Source organism: Ascaphus truei, chromosome 4 (assembly GCF_040206685.1).
Source record: "Ascaphus truei isolate aAscTru1 chromosome 4, aAscTru1.hap1, whole genome shotgun sequence".
NCBI classification, from domain to species: Eukaryota; Metazoa; Chordata; class Amphibia; order Anura; family Ascaphidae; genus Ascaphus; species Ascaphus truei.
In genome coordinates, this window is record NC_134486.1 from 107,810,294 (window position 1) to 107,830,679 (window position 20,386).

Here is a 20,386-nt window from a genome sequence, read left to right on the forward strand (position 1 = left end):
CGTTGACGCTGCTGTGCTGTGATTGGAGGTTTTCAGCCGACAGTGCGCTGAAAAACAGCTTGGCGTTCGGCTGAAACCTCCAACTCGTCAGCATGCCTGCGGACGCTCGCGTGAGCCCCCTCTCAAGGCATCCTCATTGAGGATGCAGGGGCTCAGCGCGGAGCGTCCGCACGCCTCAGCACGGCCTGTCCGTCTATGGACTCGGCCTTAGTCACACGTCTTTGCGTTTGGTCACTGAAATTGTGTTTTGATTTTTCATTGAAATCACCCTCACAAATACAATTTCTGTGAAGAAACGGTGACAAAACACAAAGAGGTTTCACTTAAAATGCGAGTGCTCGGCACACACACCCTTTTTTGTTCTTCTTATCTCTACCGTCAGAGAAGAATTGTGATGCCATATTTCAACCCCCCTACTTGGCAATCCAGGTGTTGACCCCAGGTAACCTAAGTTTCTGGACAACCACATAAAACTAGAATGATTTGACACGCCATAAAAAAAATAAAAGTTTAAAAAAAGGAGTAATCCTAGTTTTTTGGTTGTTTTTTTCTTCATTTGAATACAGAATTGAAGCAGGGGATCTTTGAAACATAACCCCATTCATTTCAGGTCTGGGGACCCCTGCTTCGGAGATACTTGGATCCAAAGGGGGTGTCGGTATCCCCTGCAGTTTCCAGCTTCCTCATCGCATGGGCCAATGGGAAGCCGCACCTTATGATGTCACTGCTTCCTATTGGTCTGCAGGGCCCGGGAGCTTTGAAAAACAGACACACAGTATAGTGAACTCTGTAGTGGCTACCGGCACCCCCTACAGAGGTAAGTACCTCCGGAAACAGGGGGTACCAGGAGCAGAAATGTATGGGGTTCAGCTCCGGAGACCCCCTGCTTCATTCCTGTATTTAATTTTTTTTTTTTTTTTTTTAAACCTGACATGGATTGCGTCTTTTAAGTCAATTTGCAAGTAACATTAACCTCTTAAGTGCCAGATTTATTAAAATGCTGAATATCTCATGATATTATCATGCGACCACCAAACATAACAGCTAATCAAACATCTAATCAGCGAAGAAAACACTGGGCATCAAAGTGGCTTTGCCTTCATTAATTGGGTCTCAACAGCGACACTGCTGGTAGGAATTTTCACTTCCTTAAAAATCCAAATCTGAATTTATGCTGAACTAGGGTTTCTTTTCCAGGACAAAAACATGACGACGTAGCACTCCATGCAGGGAGAGGGAGAGGGAGAGAAAGGGAGACAGCACACCAAAGTGAATTGAAAAACAGGTGTATTGGAGACACACAAACACATATAGCAAACTCACATGAGATATAATAAAAGGCAGGCTCCCCGCAGTCTCGGGTGAGAATAAATGAGTTCAAAGATGGTATACAGATGGGGCCCAGCGAGCCTGGTCACTGGACTTCCGTTCGCAGCACTCGGGAGGAGGATATGCCAAACTAAACTGCTCAACAGCTAGTACTGTATACCGCTGAAACGTCCCACACGCGGCCGCGTGTAAGGACGCCAAACAGGGGAATCCTCTGCTCAAACAACCAAGCAGCGGTGCCGCTCGCAGCTGATCGGGAGGTTCCGCCCCGTATGCGTGATGACGTGAAAGCGTAATGCGATGAAATCATTGCGTTTCGCACAGGAGTGCTTCATCATGGGAACACGTCACTATCATAAGGGTACTACTATATTCACCCCTCATTTAGATTCAATTATCCTATTTGTAGAGCTGTGGCCAATAGCTTAATCATGGTTGGGCTAGCCATTCGGACTCTTTTTTAGATAGAACCATAAGACCTCTCCTTTCCCACTGGGGAGGTCGTGATCCAGTAGACCCGAGTCTAGTGTATGTTTCAGCAAACATGGAGGGTGGGCGCCTTTTTTGTTCAGAACAGGTGTATTGGGCCGAGGAGGAAGGGTGTGGGCGGGAATAGAGGAGGATAGAGCAAAGATCTGCTGGGACAGGGTCAGCAGATGAAGAAAAGAAGTAATGAGGTCTACCATAGACCTTAACAAAGTATTGCCAGTCCTACTGTATGGGCGACCGGCACTTGGGCAAAAAAGGCCCTTCAGGGGTGGTTCCGGCCTCGTCAGCCGTTGGACGTCAGAGGGATCCAGACCCTCTACTAAGTTAACTTAACACTCTTTCCCCTTTCTCGTATGTTACCATACAATTTCTTTAACAATATCTCTTAGGCGGGGAGGGGGGAGGAGGGAGGGACAGGGGTTAGGTAGGGGTGGGGGCTGGGGAGGGAGTGGGACACCCGGGGCCCTTTTTCTACTACTGTTTCTACCGTGGGGCGTGTAGTGTAAGGATCATTATTCACCGGTAAAGCAATATTTGCATTAGAAGCTAAATATGGCAACCTGGCATTTGGAATGATCGTATTTGATCCATGGGTTAGTTTAACAGCTTTAACTGACTAGGGTAGCACTCTCCGGGGCAGGGGGTGTGTGTTGCTACTAGTCTAGCTACCCTGTCTGAGGGGTCCCTTTAAGGGGATGGACGGGTGGAAGTGAGAGGAGGGGGATCGGTGGAGGGGGGGAGCGGGGGGAGGGGGGGAAGCCAAAGTCCTATTTCAAACCTTGAAGTAAACCTTTGATGTACAGTCTTGCATTATTGTCGGATTTTAAGCATTTTGATAACCAGTGAGTGGACCTTCACCAATCACATCATGTGTCGGATTTAACTGTTAAGTACTTTCACCGCTGACATATCCGGTGGATGGCAATATGCACAACTTTGATAATGGGGGAGGGGAGAGGGGGGGAGCAAGGGACGGGGGGAAGGGGGTGGGAGGAGGTGACTGAGGGGGGAACGGGAAAGAGGGGGGGGAGGGGGGTTGTCAAAGCCACACTTCAAGCCTTGGGGTATACATTTGGGTACAGTTTTGCACCTTTGACAGATTTCAAGCATTTTGATGACCAGAGGGTGTGTTTTCAGCAGTTTCTCTGCGTAAAGGGTTCATCTAGGTACCTTTTCCGATGACATGCCAAGCGGTTAACATTATGGACAACCTTGATAATAGGGGTGTGGATGGGGGAAGGGGGGGAGGGGGAAGGAGGGAGGTGGGAGGGAAGGTGGGAGGGAGGGGGGGAGGGGGGTGGGGTGGGAAGAGTGGGGAGGGAAGGAGGGAGGGAGGCCAGAGTCACATTTCAAACGTTTCAGACCTTTTATCTGCACTATTGATGTGCTTTAAACAATTTGATACCTAGTGAAAGTATCTTCAGCATCACTTTGCATAATAGATTCATCTGAGTACTTTTTCTGCTAATATCACATATGGATGGTATTATAGGCAGCCTTGTTAGTAGGGGTGTAAGAAGGGGAAAGGGGAGGGTGGAGGGGGGAGGGGGAAGGGGTAGGTTGGAAAGGGGGAGAGGGGGGGAGAGGGGGGGCGGAGAGGGATGGGGGGGGAGGCCAAAGTTACATTTCAAACCTTTTGGTATACATTCAGTGTACCATCTTGCAATACTAGCGTGTTTTAAACATTCTGACAACCAGTGAGCGCGTCTTTATCAGTCCCTCTGCCCACTGATCTCTGATTGTGGGGGGGGATGGGAGGGATGCATGGTAGGGGGTGAGCGTGGAAAAGGGGGGGGGTGGCCTTTGAAATATGGCAACTTAACATTTTACTTACACACTCCGGAACATGAACTATAGTTTAATTTATACCTTGTCCAACTAGAACGGTTTGGCTGCACCTGATAGCGGGCGGCTCAGCGTCCCGGGCTCCGGTCCTCTCCAGCCCTACAAATCGGCGAGACCCATGTGACTCGGTGTCCGACGACCCGTTAACAAACAAGCGGGGCACTGGGGGTAAACTGGGAGTCCCCGCTCCCCCCCCCCACATCGGACGGGGCATCGCTTCGAGAAGCTGAGACAACCGGGGGAAGGAGGGGCGGAAACCTAAAACTGTGGAGGGTCAGAAGAACAGAAGAACGCAATGGCGGAGGGACGGAGTCAGGCCTCCCCTCCGGTTCTGGAAGTGGGAGGGTCAGCGATCCTGCAGCTCGGGACGGCTCCTCCGATCGCGCTCGGCCTTTCAGGCGGTGGACGGGACATCTCAGGAACCATCGCGGGAACAGGTGACGTGTGGCTTCACGTGGGGGAGATATCCTGCTTCAGCGTCCAGGGAAGGTCGATGGCTCGTTCTCCGGCAGGGCTTCAACCCGGTGAGGGGTCCTTTAGGGTAAGTGGAGACGTTTTTCTTCTTCTAGGTCCGTGTGTGGAGCTTGTATGGATGCCGCGGCAGCCATTACTTGTCTCTGTGGTGAAAGGCCGCAATCCTTTCGGAGGTTCGAGGTGGGTCTCCTGCGGTTCCCTCTGCGGCCGGGTGGGTCGCTGACCACGATTGTGGCGGAGTTAAACCCAGTGCCCGGGCAAAGGGAGCCATGTCCCAGGGGTATCTCAGAGATAGGAACTTTCCGTTTTTATTGACCATGGGTCTGAAAGGAAAGCCCCATCGATATTGGATTCCCTTCTCACGTAGCAGGCTAGTCAGTGGTTTAAGCTCCCGTCTGCGATCCCTTGTTGCCTTCGAGAGATCATTATAAACCTGGAGGGTTTCATTTTGAAAGTTTATTTCGCCCAAGTCTCGGCAGGCCGCAATAATCTTTTCTTTTGTTGTGTAGTTGTGCATTTTTATTATAATGTCTCTTCTCCGCTTTGGATCGTCAGATTTAGGTCCCAGGGCACGATGAGCCCTGTCCATCTCGACCTCATTTTCCTCCAGCTCCCCGCATACCGAGGTAAAGAGCTCCAGGAGATAGGGACGGAGGTGTTCTTGTGAGATTGACTCAGGGACGTTCCGGACGCGAATATTTTGGCGGTTTTCTTGCTCCTCCATTCCTTCTTTAAGGAGGGTAATCTCCTCTCCTAGGCGGCCAATCTATTCCTCCGCTTCACTCTGCCGTTGCAGGGATTCAGTGAGCTTGTTCTCTAGGGTGGTTGTTTTTTCAGTAAGCCCCGAGATTTCTTTTCTTATGTCGCTCACTGCTGTCCTGAGTTCCGTTTGCAAGGAGGATTGGAGTGTTGCTGACATTGCTGCCAGTAATTCCTCAAGGTATGTGCGGGTTATGGGGTGTTCAGGGCTTGTTGGAGGGTGCTCCTTCGGCTGGGATTTCTTCCCCGATTGCGACGAGGCGCCATGAGGCGCGGCGCCATCTTGGGGATCCATTGTGCCCTCTTTAGCCCGTTGATGTGGCGAGAAGTACTTTGTTACTCCCTGATTGGCCGTTTTTTTTGTTTTGGACATTGCCCCTCGGTTCACCTTTCAAGGGAGACCAATATAAGCCGGTAATTTTAGGGGAAAGTGCGGGTTATTGCGTGAATTAGCTCGCGGGTCTCTGGAGCTCCTCTTCTACCAGTCCATACCGGGTGACGTCATCGGAAGTCCCCCCAGGATGCACTGTTTTTAAGTAAAATTCTTTCTTGCTTTATTCATTGTAACATCGCCGGATGAAGAGATGAGTGTATCTCGCACGCTCGCACAAATAAAAGCATTTCGTTAGCCACAGAACAGTATCGTCTATTCATTTTTTATTATTAAGTTCGGCTAACACGGTACAGATAACATATGATAGATAGATAGATAGAATAATAGGACTCAAATATACTGAACTCCATTTAAAGAAACATAATGAAGATATAGACTGCCTATTACTGAGGCATCCTACATGTTCCAATATTCAATTTCAAGGAAAACATTAACTTAAAAAAAAACAATTATTGCTTGGAATGATAATGATGAGAGTTAGAGCAAAACAAAGGAGGAAAAGACACTGGTTAACCCAGTGTTTACGGGACTCTTTATTTATATAAGTGTGAAACATCCCACTCCTTGTTCAAGCATTCTGGAATTCTAGTACTTCATTCAAAAACCCAAAGCACTTCCCTCTGACATTAATTAATTTAAGTGTCTCCACCTCTTATAGCCTACCAAGTATGATCCTCTCTAGACCTTGAAATGAAAAAAAAAATTACAAACCTGAAATTGTGTAGAGTAGAAAAAGGCCTTGACTCAGGAAAACTCACATCAGCCTGTTCTAAATGTCTGACATTGTCTGTTGAATGTCTAGTTGTACGACCAATACACTGTATCACACACACGCAGGTAAGAAGATAACCTGTGTTTACCAAGTTACAATTGATGTATTGTTTGATAGAATAAGTTGGGTTTTTTTTTTGTGATCGTGCTTGTACAAACCAGTATATTCCAAAGAGTCAAAGCTCTTCTAGTACTAAAATAACACCCTTTGTTCACCACATGTTCCAATGTGTGATCCAAATGTAGGATTTGTAGATACAGTATTTCAAACTATAATCTGTCTCAAAACTGACTCTGGATCTACCAGCCTCTCTTCTAGGTCTCAGTTTATCTGAAATGAGATGGTCTATTTATCGGATTAATTTATGGAGCCTCTGATGAAGCGTTGTGGGCAGCGTGAAATGCGTTGGGCTCTAGTGTGGATCCATGTACATTATTTAATAGATGTTTGTGAATAAAGTTTAAAGTTTTCAACTTTTGCTATGGGACTTTGTGTGGGGCGTTTCTCAAGCTTGCCTTCCTGCACAGAGTGCTACGTCGTCATGTTTTTGACTTGATTCATGGGCTTTGTGAAGCCCCAGACGCCAGTGGAACTTCCTAATGTTTGGGACATTGGATTTATGCGAGTAACCCAATTGATAATTTAAGAGAGCATGCTAAGGCCGTGATTATAGTGTACGTGATGGCGCGTGCGACGGGAACAAAATGCAGTAACCATCGGACTGGCAATATTCTTAACATTAACAGATAAATTATTGTTTTTTTTACCCGCATCACGTTAGCGGTTTAGCCAATGAGGGCGAACCAGATTCGTGATGTCACGGCCACGCCTCTCCATCAGAATGCACTGATCGCTCTTGCGAAAGGCGCGGGTGATGCCATACACTCCGTTGTGTGCGCCTACACTATAAACGAAGCCTATGGGTTATGGAGTGACAAGAATTTTTCTTATACTGGTTCTTTTCCAAGAGACCAATTGTTTCAGGGAAGTAAGAAAAAAACCCCCGATCAAACGATATGGCAGGTTTAATGAAATGCCCCACGGCCTCAGTTAAATCTCAATTTGAGGGGGAAAAAATCAAAAGCAGGATTGCTTAACCAGAGATCTATATGAACATGAGGCTATTAACGAATGATAAGAATGACTTTACTTTATAAAGCAAGACTTTTTTTTCCCCTTTTGTGTATATGTACTCGTTGACAAAGCACCTGTGCTTGGTGCAAAACGAGTCAGAGGTTTTCCTTGCCTTTTACATCTGGCCTTGGTCGAATACAGAATATTTACATTTTTGTCAAGTCTGGCTGCTTCCTTCTGGTGCTGTGCTCCACTCATCTCACCTTTTTTGCCGATTTCTTCGTCTCCGGATCCACGCGATTGAGCTCCCTGTGGACATATTTGTGAGAACTAGTTTTCTCTTTTCCTTGTTTTTCATGCCTGTTTGCCTGCACTATTTGCTGACTCTGCATTTGCCCATTGTCAAGGGAGAGGGGGTTTGGCCCGGGATTAAAGGGGTTACACCCATTTGGCCACCCCCTGCTCTCACTTGGGAGGCAAGGGGTTAACTGGACTGCGGTCCAGTAATGTGTTTTTACCTTGCTTCAGCATCCTAATGTATATTCCCCTGTTCAAATGTATTGTTTCTGTTCCAGTGTTTGCACCAACACATACACTGGGATTAATGCGGGAGGGAAAGGGTTAAGGTTAACTCAGTGTTTATAGCCCTTTGTTCCATGTTCCCGACTTTTCAGGCACCATTTTGCAGAGTCCCATAGGTCGCCATTGGGGCTCAATGTTTCCAATGGCAGAAGTAGCGGTTTTGGGCCTGTTTTCCAGCGACGACCAGCAGGTGGCATCCGAGAGGAGGAGCGGAGGTTTCCCATTGTAAATCAATGGGGCCATTGACTTCAATGAGGATTCCTCGACGCCGGCCTCGAGGAACAGGTTGGCAGCCATCCAAACCGCAGACCGCTAAAGCGGATACAATGTCTTGAAAAAGAGTTTAATCACTTTGGTCAAGTTCAACGACAATTGGCGTGGGAATCTTGGGTTCTAGGGCACCTGGGAATAAAATTCTTGTTGCCCCTAGCCCCTAGGGACCCCCACAGGGTCCGGGAATGAGGGACCCCCGTAAAGGGTCGAGCGGAGGAGGGTCGCACCATTGACTTTAATGGCGGAGCGGAGGCCCCATTGAATCCAATGGCGGCGTGCGCCCATGCATTGTCTATGACGGCGCCGGCCATTGATTCCAATGGGGAAAAGTCGCGTGGCGGTAAAACGGCTAAGTGTGAAATAGTATAAAGTGTAAGTCCATATCTCCGGTTCTGGAAGGACCAGAGGGCTGGGATTTGGGTGGCATGTAGCCAAGGTTCCTGCATTAATGCATGGCCCTTCCCAACCCTCTCGGAACAACCAGACAGAGTATGGACGAATGTAAAGATTTGTGGTTTTTCCCATAGACTTCAATGGCGGCGGTTTCGCCATTGAAAGTCTATGACGGGGAACTCCATTGACTGCAACGGCGGAGTTGCTCCATTGAAGCCTATGGCGATGGAGCCCGTTGTTTTCAATGGGGAAAGAGTGAAAAGCAGAGATTCATTTTTAAAGGGACGAATCCTGTATTTTAAAAATGTTTTAAAGTGCATTTATGTATCTCTGGTTCTGGAGGTCGCAGAGAGTTGAAATTTGGCCACTATGTAGAGTCACTGTAGGCATAAAAAACTGGCAGGTTTCGACCCACTGAGCCCACCAGAACGGAACTTATTAATATGTGAAGATATTAAACTGTGTATAGTATTTTGGATCTGAGATGAGGATGCAGACCCCATTTGCTATGCCAATAGGTCAGGAAGGGCAGCCGGATGGTTTAGCCTAAGCCCTCTGATCAAAGGTTAACCGCCCTGATTGTTTACACTAGGGCCAGGAACAAAGAAGTTGAGTGGTTTGTAAGTGTCATACTTCACACTTAAAGATTCTACTTCAAAGGAGCCTGCTAGCCAGCTAGGCGCTTAGGGTTAAGAGATGGGTTTGAGATGGTATAAAAATGAGTCTCAGCCTATGCTCTATGTTGTTCGTGTCTTTGGTGATTTTGAAGATTGCTGTATGAACTGCCAGTCCAGATTTGAGTGTTTCATCATTCCATCTTAAGTAAGTGTCTATATCTTGTTGTGTTCACTTTTTCAAGGAATAAACTATATTTATTTATATCTAAGCCTCGTTCAGTTCAACCTAGGTATTTTTGGTGTATTATTATAGCCTGTCACAAAGTTACCGTCACACCCTCTATCTGGAGATGGGGGGGATTACCTGTATTCGGGTACGTCAAATCATTAGCATTGGGGGGTTACTGTTCCTATTCCCTCAGTAAATGTCAGTGAAAGTGGGCTAAGATAGCCCACAGGTCCGGTGCTCCAAAAACCCTGTAGTAATAGCGAGTACTGTATGCTTGGGAAATCCGTATGGTTCATTCAAATATGGAAACATGTAGTGTCTGATCAATTCTGTCAAGACTCTACCTTGATGTTTTTTAACCAATAAATGCTCTAATTGGTCACCACGTTCAGGGTTGTTTTTTTCGGGCACTGCACCGGCTTTTCCTGTCTGGATTCTATCTCTATTCCCTCAGTAGGCTGTGCTATTGAGATTCATGCTGTGCTCATTGGCTTTATGTGGCACTTCATTTACAGGCATAGGGAGATATATTACTCACCGCTTTAATTAAGGGAAGCATAGGATTCGTATACCCTTCATTCAGATTCTCTTATCAATTATCTTTTCAAAGTAGTATTGGACTTTATTTCAAGTTTTGCTCAGATACACTGATATGGGGGTTCTTATCCACTTTTTTCTATGTACATATATAGGTTGGACTTTCCTAACTATAAATAGTTATATAGTTAAATAGAATAAATCAACGTGGATCTTATAAATCACCAACCACAAATCTCTCGGATTTTAATTACAGAGGTGAATAAAGGTTAAAGCTCCCAATATATATTCCTCCATTCCAGAATTTCCCAAAATAGTAAACCATTAATTCACGTGATAGATCCCTATCCACTGCTGATCAGATCAGATGCAGCTTGTAAATGAGCTTGGGACCGCTCCTTATTAATGATTATGCTACTGAACTGTGTCCAGTACTTAGAAAATCATTTGCCCCAGCTTGCAGTGCACAGTTATTAACAGATATGTGAGATTGTTGTCTAATACACCAACCTTAGGTAATCTATAATCTTCATGTAATCATTCTACAGAAATAAGAATAAAAAAGGAACATCTACAGCATTCTGATTATCACTGAACAATAGCCCGCCTTAGCGAATCATTTCATGCTGCTTGACTCACACATTTTTGAAGCTGGTCCAAGTCTTTGCCACCCTGTTTTTATTATATGTGGAATCTAGCCTTCCAGGTTTGGTATTTCAGAATTAGAAAACTGCACATAGATAGAATAAAGTAGCCACTAGGCAGATGAAGACTATTTATGTAGCACAATTGTGTTTGTCTTAAGAAAATCGTGCATTATATTGAGCAGAATATTTTAAATAAGGTGCTAAGATTGAAACGTACATGATTCTGTATGGATGATAACAGTTATTGGTAGGGTTGCCAGGTGTCCGGTATTGAACCGGACTTTCTGTATAGAGCCATGACTGGTCCAAACTATCTTTCTACCTTCCTGTTGCATAAGTTCTGATAACTACAGGCTGTGACAGGCTATCCTGAGGGTTTACCCCTCCTCATGCTGCCTCTCTGAGTGACAGGAGTGGGGGTGAATGGGAGTCTGTGTACAACCAATCCTGGTGCAGAACCTGTGCCCTTCCCCTCTGAGCCTTAGGCTAAGGCCCCATTGCACGCGTCCGCACGGCTGTCTTGCTTGCAGGAAACTTTTTTCGGAGCGGGGGGGAGGGGGGTGAGCAAACGGTTGGGTGGGCGGGGCCATGACGAGGGGGGCGCGGCCATGACGTGTGTCCGTGTGCTGGAGTGGAATATCCATTGACATATCTGCACAGTTTAATCGGGTGCTGTAAAGTCAAGTCAAATCCCGTCCCATCCACCCCCCCCCCCTTCAGTTTGCCCTGAAGCCGGGCCCCGTCCCCCAGGCCCTGCATGTAAATGCGTGCGAGGACATCAGCTGTAGTAAATACATGTGTCCCGCTCCCTGCAGCTCCCCGAAGCCTCCCCTCCTCCTCTCCTCATTACCAGGGGTTCCCCCCGTGCATCTGCTTACACTGCAGACTATGAGGAGAGAGTCTGCGGGAGGGAGCAGGGGGGCTCTCTTGGTGCTGCAGCTGCAGCTGCTTTCCCTCTCCCCGAAGCCTCCCCGCTACCCCAAACCTCCCCTCCTCCCCTCATTGGCTCACAGCCACGCCACGTGATGCGTCGCCGCTTGGGATTACAATTCTCTTGTATCCCCTGCCGGCTGACGCGTCACAGCGTGTAGCGAGCCCTGCAGGGAGGATGGACTGGGACCGGCTCGGGAGGGCACCATCACATGGCGAGTGGCACTCACGCGGCCGCCCGCACCGCCGGGTGCAGCGGGTCCCAGCCCTTAGGGAGGAAGTGTTCCAAATTGTTTCAGTCAAGCCCTTCCCCTCCTCGGGTAAGGAGTGGAGCTCTTCCCCTCCTGGGGTAGAGAGATGCAGCCAAGATCTGTGCCGAACACAAGGCCTCAATATTGCCAGAAGGCCCGCACCATCGAGGGGTCTGGGACCCATTCTCCAACACAAGGCATACGCTGTAATGACATCTGCAGTGGCTGCCTGAATAAAGATCCCTTTTTATATACTTCTGCCTAAGTCGCAGACTATTGGGCAGAGGTATAGGAGAAAAGACTATCATGGTAGGGACTGCCTCCAGCTCTGCTGGAGCCTATTGTGACTGGAGGCGCTGACACCTATGAGAAGAATCTGAGGATCACCAAAAGCCTGTCCTGTTCAGTGCTACGTGAATTTGGACACTGTCCAGTAAAAAAAATTAGAGGTAATACTGGACATGTATGTGTTTGGTATTACCTCTCTGGACAGCGACCTGATCAGCTTGGGGGGCCCCAGATTACCCTGGCAGGGAGAGAGCAGGGCTGTTGCAAGGGTGCTGGGAAGCTTCCTACATCCTGATTAGTTGCTGCTGGGTAATGCAGCCAATCAAGAGATGTCAGGAGCTTGGGAGTGGGGCCAAGGAGAGAAGGTTAGAGCATCGAGCAGAAGTTTGTGTGTGTGTGTGTGTGTGTTTCGAGCGCGTTGCACCTTTCACCATTGTGTCCAGTATTTTTGGAGAAGCCATCTGGCAACCCTATTTATTAGAAGGAACAAAGTAAGAAATAAACTGTTTTCTCTCCAGTGTTTGTTTAGACGTCTTTTTTACTATACTTTATGCCTAGCAATGTATAACAGAATTTGATTGTAAGCTCTTCGGTGCAGGGACTCTACTTTTATGTATGATGTGCTTATTCCTATTGTCACGTGTGTTACTGCTGTAAAGCGCTATGTACATGGATGGCGCTGTATAAATAAAGATATACAAAAATAATGTACAAGGTAGGTCTTTTATTTACTTATGTTCTTTGTACCATTAAATGTGGCGTCACTTGGAAATCATGATGCTTAAATCCGGTTACCATAGTGCTGGCTAAACCCATAGAAAATGTTAGCACGGCAAGCCGAAAGTTTCTCACCCACATCTTAAAGCTGCAGTTCAAGCTGCCGTTTAAAAAAAAAAATTAAAACATTTTTTCCCATTATGTGTATCAATACAATCTGCCTTCCACCTGCGAGACCAGCCCCTAGACAAAGCGGTGGCGAAACGTACGTCGGGGTCCGCCTTGGCCTGTTTGTACTCACGTGATCTCCTCCTTGTTCCTGCACTTACCGGATCAATCTTGCGGATGGACGGCGGCTATGGTGTTTACATCGGAAGCAGGACTGAACTGTGGCCTCTCTGAACTTCGTTATAGCAGGCATTATATTGGACTAAGTATTGCCTTGTTATTATCTATTTTTATTCAGTTCACCATCAGTCTTCCGTGGCTACCAGTATCTATACTGCAATACTCACTTGACGCTGCACATTATCAGATCTGCTTTATATTACACCGATTGTCAGGCAGCTGAATTTTGTCTCATGTCTGCAGCAGTGTTTGTAGTTGATTTCTCTTTGTTTCATAGAGGCTGCTACGTCCTACATAGAGTGTCTTTATGTTGCATCTCTTTATATTACTTTTCTCTGTCATCACATGAGTTTACACGCCACATTTCTCATGTATTCTGAGGACAGGGTCTAGTACAGTATGTCTTGGATTTGCAGGACCCTTGGTACATTTGTGTATTTTAACGAGGGCATACTATTCAGCTCCAGTTAGCCCTATACTGCACCGACACACTTTATTCGAGCAAATACCCAGTATGTACCTGGCAGATACCTGGAATGCGCCGCTCCTCACCTCTGACAAGCCCCGTTGTGTTTGCCTTCCCAGCCTGGGTTCATGCCTGGCTGACGGGCGGCTAATCTGTTAAATGATAATGATTAGGATTTAATAGGCTGCAATGCTTCGCGTGTCTACGAGATGGCATAAATTCATGAATTGTAATGCAGTATATATATATATACTGTGCAGTATTGCAGCCAGCGGGAATAAAATGCTTCAATCCCTGCTTGGAAATACCTCAATGCACTCGGGCAGAAAACAGTCACAAACCTCAATTCACCCGGGTATACCCGAATTCGTGGGACTAGCCGAGCTCGAATAAAGTGTGTCGCCAGTGTAGCTTCTCACGCATGACCGGCCGGTCTCACAGGTGGAAGGCAATTTGTTTGCCTTATCACTCTGAGTTTAGTGTGTTATATTTTACACAGGGTATCTTATACTGATCTTTGCTATACGGCATTTACTACACCAAGGTTTATATGTGGTTTCTGGACCACATTAGGAGGATTTGGGACCGTTTAATTATATGTTTTTGTGAGGTTTTTTTTTCTAATAAATTTTGTTATATTTTGTGTACACCCGAGTGCTTCATGTGGGATACTTTTCTGTGTGTGTGTGTATATATATCTTGGAAGGATTACTTTATGTATCAAAACAAGGCTAACTGTCATGGTTTGGATCCTCTCGAACACTTCAAAGGTGGTGCTGCTAGGAGCGTTAGGTTCCATGTGGGACCCCATCTACTATACTGTATATTTTGGAAAGCTCTATGTATTTATGGCCATTTATGTACATAGCGCTTTACAGCAGTGATACACGTGACATAATCATATAACACAATTGGAATAAGCGCAAAAAAAAAAAGTTATGATCAATAAAAACAGATGTGCCATTAGAGAAGTTATATATATTTTTTTAAAAAGAGCTTATTGTTAACTGTTCCCTGGAACGTCTCTGTCACTCGCATCCTGGGTTCATGCTGTCTCAGTGTCTGCAGATCTCTCGGCAGACGACGTCATGGTGGCGGAAATGGAAGTGACGATTTTACCCGAAGCCTCACCAAATTCTTTGGAGGACTGGGAGGTCTCATCTAACGCTTCCAACGATCAAAACAATTGCAGCACAGCTTCACTCCTATGCGTTTTGTGGCGGTATTCATCAGGGAGTCAAAGTGGATACTGCCATGAAACGCGAAGGTGTGATGCTGTGCTGCAATTGACTTTATCGTGGGAAGCATTTAGAAGAGACCTCCCAGTCCTCCCAAGAATTTGGTAAGGTTTCGGGTAAAATCGTCACTTCCATTTCCACCACTTTGACTTCAGCTGCCCGGTGATCTGCAGACACTGAGACAGCATAAACCCAGGATGCGAGTGACAGAGACGTTCAAGGAAGCAGTTCATGATAAGCTCTTTTTTTGTATATACCCTCTGTAAGGCCACATTTGTTGTCTCCAGCCAGCCACGCCAGGTAACCGCTGCATTGCAGGCACGTGCGAACCTGCGCCAACACTAAGTAAACCCTCCTCGCGCCGACCTCGGGTGCGTGCGGGACGCACAGGGACGTGCGCTCAGCTCACACAGGTTGCTTCTCTCCACTGTCACTCTCTCCACCCGGACACTGCCCACTTGTTACACCTCCACGCTGCAGGTTGTTCATTGGACGCTCTCCCCTACTTATGCTCAGCTGCCCCACGGGCAAATTGGCTGACCATAGTTCCAGTTGCACTCACCTCTTCTCTGCCTCCAAAGTCGGGGGAGAGAATGTACAGTAAATCTTCCATTTAAGTGTATGGTAGATTTATTTTGTGTCTTTGTTACCAATTTTTTAGAGACCAATGGTGATAAATCTTTTTAATAGTATGCACCAAAAGTTAGGCTCTCCCCAGGTGGTGTGCCTAAGGGGTTGGCTGTGTGTACAGACCCAATGCATTTCTCCAATCTCTACCGCTAACCCACCTTCTTTTTAAGACCGATCTCTCTAGGCCCACACTGAGTGAGGGGGCGGCATCCCACCGCTGATGTAGCATACAGCTTCTTCTGCTACCTATCCTGCCAACGGTGCTACACACAGCGCATATTTCAAATATCAACATTGTTACCTGACACACACCAACCCTATATAATACCAGAAAATAAGAAGCAACAATTGAACCTTTCCAAAAATGTGCAGATTGATTTAGCTCTTTTTTGTGTGTCAAAAAGATGTTGACGGAGACACAACGCACAACACATACAAATTGTTTTATACACTGGCACACAGAGATGCATTAACTTACATAGTAGATGAGGTTGAAAAAAAACATATGTTAATCAAGTTCAACCTATATTAGATTTAGACGACAGATACTTATCCAGTATTTGTATATACTGTACAGTATAATCAGAGGAAGGCAAACAAAAAACCCCAGTGACAGTGTCCAATGATACCTCACAAGGAGAAAAAATAATTCCTTCCTGACTCCAAATATGGACAATCAGATTACTCCCTGGATCAGCATCCTTCCCATGTTTATTTATTAGGCTGACTCCATAGAGACTGCAGCCGTGCGGAGGCGCGTGGGGGCTGTGGGAAAGTGTGTGCTTTCCCTGGCCTTAGTACGCGCGCCGTCCGGGGGCGTGTCTGGGGGCGAACCGCTCACGTGACCGGCCCTCCGCTCCCCTCAGCGCCAAATCTTAAATTGATATGTCTCCTCCGCCTCCGCACGACAGCGGAAGCGCCTCCTAAAGCCGCCCTCATAAAGGGTGCCGGGGGTAAGTCCGCTGCCTCAGCGCCATCTGCCTGACCATGTCCAAAGCCTTAGGTATATTCCGGTATTCCTTTCCTTTCTTTAAAAAAAAAAAATTCAGTCTCAACGTGCTATTCTGTGTCTGTTTAACAACAAAATCACTTAAAGTGACCCATAATACATATGTCCTATACATCTCAATAAAATATTGTAAAACTTTGGCTCCCACCTATCAACTTAAAAAGGAGGTCAGAAGTACAGTATATACTGTAATATGGCATGAGTGCTTTAAATTTATTTTAGTCGTAAAAAGGATGGATTTCCAAAAATAAAAAATTGATCTCCCCAATGCCTGCAAGTCCTTAACTTTTCTAAAACTCACTTCACTTCAATTTCCATTATGTGAGCGACGGGTAAAAGGTGTTTCAGGGACCATGGGCAAAAGCAAACCAGACTCCATGATAAACAGTAGCCTATAGGAAAAATATTTAAAAGCAGCAGTGCTGTGCATGGCTTCAATTCTGTTTGATGCTGAGCTTTATACCTCAATTTCAAAATTAAAAAAACCCAGAAAGCAAGTGGAACTTTATAAAAAAAAAAAAAAAAAAAACATTCATTTTAAATGTACAAGTGAAATTAAACTGAAGATTTTTGGACATTTAAAATAAAAAAAAAAAACAAACAGGAAGGGCCTATTTACCCAGCAGCCGGCTCTGGAACCACCTTTGTTCCCTAAATTAGTGTGCTGGTAAACGTAAGGGTTAGGCTGGCATGTTAGTGTTACGCTTAGGCTGGAACATTAGGATTAGGCTGGTGCGCTAGGGTTAAGGTATGGAATAGGCTGGCATACTGGGGTTAACATAAGGATTAGGCTGGCATATTGTTCTTAGGCGGGAATATTGTGATTAGGCTGGCATAGGGTACGGGTTTGACTGGCATCAGAGTTAAGGTAAGGATTAGACTGGCATATTGTGATTAGGCTGGCATAGGGTACGGGTTAGGCTGGCATCAGAGTTAAGGTAAGGATTAGACTGGCATATTGTGATTAGGCTGGCATAGGGTACGGGTTAGGCTGGCATCAGAGTTAAGGTATGGATTAGACTGGCATATTGTGATTAGGCTGGCATACTAGGGTACGGGTTTTAGGCTGGATGAGTTAAGGTAAGGATTAGGCTGGCAAATTTGGGTCAGGCCGAACAAGTCTTTTATTTAACCCGCTGCCGGTTAAATAAGGTCAAACGAGTCCCTTACTTATTCAGCGAACTATTTACTAAATAGCCTCTACCAAAAAAGTAATGTTACTTGTCTATCAATGTTTCCTCGTTGCAAATCTGGTGCAAGAGACAACACTATATTTATCAAGTGAAAACAATATATTCAGTTGAGAACCAAGGTAAATTGTCATTGATACATTTTCTGCCTTTTTTTGTAATATATTTTGCCCTAGTTTTGCAGCAAGGACATTTTGGTAACAAGCCCCAGAGCCCATAGCCCAGCAGATTTACATTAAGGAATAATGAACGCCAAATGCAGACTTTATTGCATTGTTTGTGGATAGCTAGGCACCATCATCCACACATCAGAAACTCTCAAATAACATATTTCATTTAACACGGTTTATGTAACCACTGCATGCTTTGCAAACCACTCGTACTGAGGGGATTAAGTGATCAACATCTACCACCTTTACTAATCTGGGATCAGCTCCGGATTAATTAATCTCCATTCACATTTAATTTCTTTCTACCCAAATCCACCCTGATATTTCCTACCTTATCTGGACTTCCCACTTCTTCGCTGATGCTCCCTCCTTTTTCACTTTGATTGTCACTCCAATTGATATCACTGTTACTTTTTGCTTCAGCTTCTTCCATTTTCTGCATATTAAACGGGATGCACTTTCTGGTCAATCAACTTTCCAACAGAAGAAAGTGCTGTAGTTGTTGTATTCAAAGTCTATTCTCTATCACTACACTTTACAGATGAGTGAGAAGTCTGATTTTCCTTTGCAGCGTATGTTGTGCAGCTCCAAGTTATATCCCCTTGCAGCTCCCCTCCTGCAGCTTGAGCCTGGGTTTGGCTGTCATCATGTGATGCAGCGGAAACAGCTCAGCAGGAATTAGGGAATAGCTCAGGTTTCACCTTCCGCAGAAGATGATGACCATTGTTGCAAGTGATGCCTATTGTTGACACAAACTGATCAGACTTGCTGTGTGTCTCATTGCTTTCCGTTACCGTGACACAGTGATATGACCGTTTTAACTTCATTTTGGCAAGAGCAACATGGCAACAATAATTCAGTAGGTTCCTCCACAACTTCAGCTGGGAACAGGAATTGGATCCCATGAAGTTCCACATCTCTCCACTGCCGGCAACCACCTTAACATCTGTTCTTTACAGCATTAATGTGATCTGAATGCAGTGATCAGCTCTTGCCTGATGTTTTGCAGCTGCTTTCATCTGTTTTTGTTTCACTTATTTTAGAGTTTACTATAAATCTGCAAAGCTATTCCAAACGCAGCTGCAATTTTTTTAGCATGTTCTTCCGATTTGCTTACTTACTAAATATTTTGCTGATAATGTCACAAAATGAGTATTAGATTTAGCAATTTCAGAAGCATTCTGCAAATTGTTGCCAGACAGTGAGCGAAACATGGTGTGTGTCTCTTTTGTAGTCTCACCATAAAAGCTGCAGTTCAAGCTGCCGTTTAAAAAATAATATATATATATATTTTTCCCCCCATTCAATATGTGCATCAATACAATCTGCACACTGACAAGTGATTAGCTAAATTGCAGATTGATCCTTTCTCCTGTAATCAATCGCTTTGCTCTGGGCTATTTAATTCAGTTCTTGCACAGCATTTTGGGCAATGTAGTCATGGAATATGAGTGACTGGGCAGTTACTAGATACAATTGGTGCACTGCTAGAGAGAGGGCGGGGCTCAAGAGCCAGAGCCTATCAGAAGGGGAAGGGATCTGTCACTTTGGAAATGCTTCCTACATTAGAAACATTAAAAATGTCTTTAAAACATTTTTTTGTAATTATTTAAAAGCTACAAGTATTTTCTCATAGTACAGAACTGATTTATTTAAAAAAAAAAACACCTGTAGGATATTGCTTGAACTGCTGCTTTAAAGGTGTGTTTTCACCTAGGGAGCTTTTTTTTTGTAGATAGTTATGAAACTGGGTTACCAGAGCTGAACCCCATTAACTTCAGCTCCAGGCACCCCGTGGTAAATACCTCTGTAGCTCATGCTGGCAGCTGCCCCGGTTGGGTACACAGTATGGCGGCTCAAATCTCCTGCGGCACGAGAACCAATAGGAATAGGGGATTCCTTGATGGAGAAAGATTTAGGCCGCGTTCACACTGGGGACTTCGTGACGCAGCGTGTGCGCGCCTTCTCTCCTGGGCGATGTGTGATCCGACACAAGGCGACATCCAGGAAGTGTGTGTTTGTGTGTGTGTGTGTCTGTAGATTTTATAATAACATTCTCAAAGGGAAATGACCATAAGAAGTTTGTGTTTGTGGATAAAGTCGAATGGTCTGTAAAAAAAAAAAAAAAGATCATTCCTACCTTAAACACACAGAATGAGACATTTGTTTTTAAAAATGACTTTTGTGATTTTACTTGAAAAGTAAAATATTTTCATGTGCCAAGTTTAAATGGTTTTGCATTGGAGCCAAGGAAGGGGTTACCATTGCAATCACTTGTGGCTGGCTCCCAGTTTGGGATGTGTAGGGTAAAGTGGGGGTACTTCATGGACCAGATCCCCCAATAATATTGCCTATGGAAAAGGAGGGTCTGCTCTTGTTGTCTGTCAGTCTTTAGAGTCTGCAGGATTGGCAAAGTGGGACTCAGCTGGGAGTAGAAGGACTTCCTTCCCAGCTCGTTGCCAATGAAAGTAGGCAGGCTGGCGGTGGAGAACACGGAGGCTGGTGGGGGTATAGGGCAATGTGTTGGTTGGAAAGAGAAGTTGGCCCCTGGGTGATGCTGGTGGAAGTTCTGCAGTTGAAGTCCATAATTGTAGCCATAATGTCCATATCCAAAGCCAGGCATGAAGCTGCTAGGGTCTCCGCTGAAATGCAGGCCAATTTCAGCAGCCAATCAATGTAAACGTCTGGACATTGACTGGCTGCTGAAATTGATGTCACGCTGCTGCAGCTGGAGA

General features: G+C 45.6%; 1 protein-coding gene across 1 annotated transcript in view; it reads right to left on the bottom strand.

Moving 5' to 3' along the window:
* LOC142493003 (two pore channel protein 2-like) overlaps window positions 1-18,528 on the bottom strand; it is a 79,914-nt gene extending 61,386 nt beyond the window's left edge. Inside the window, exon 1 of the mRNA XM_075596362.1 lies at window positions 17,983-18,528. Coding sequence (XP_075452477.1) covers window positions 17,983-18,093 — 111 coding nt within the window. The 5' untranslated portion in view covers window positions 18,094-18,528. The remainder of the gene's footprint in view (window positions 1-17,982) is intronic.
* Window positions 18,529-20,386: the final 1,858 nt, after the last annotated feature.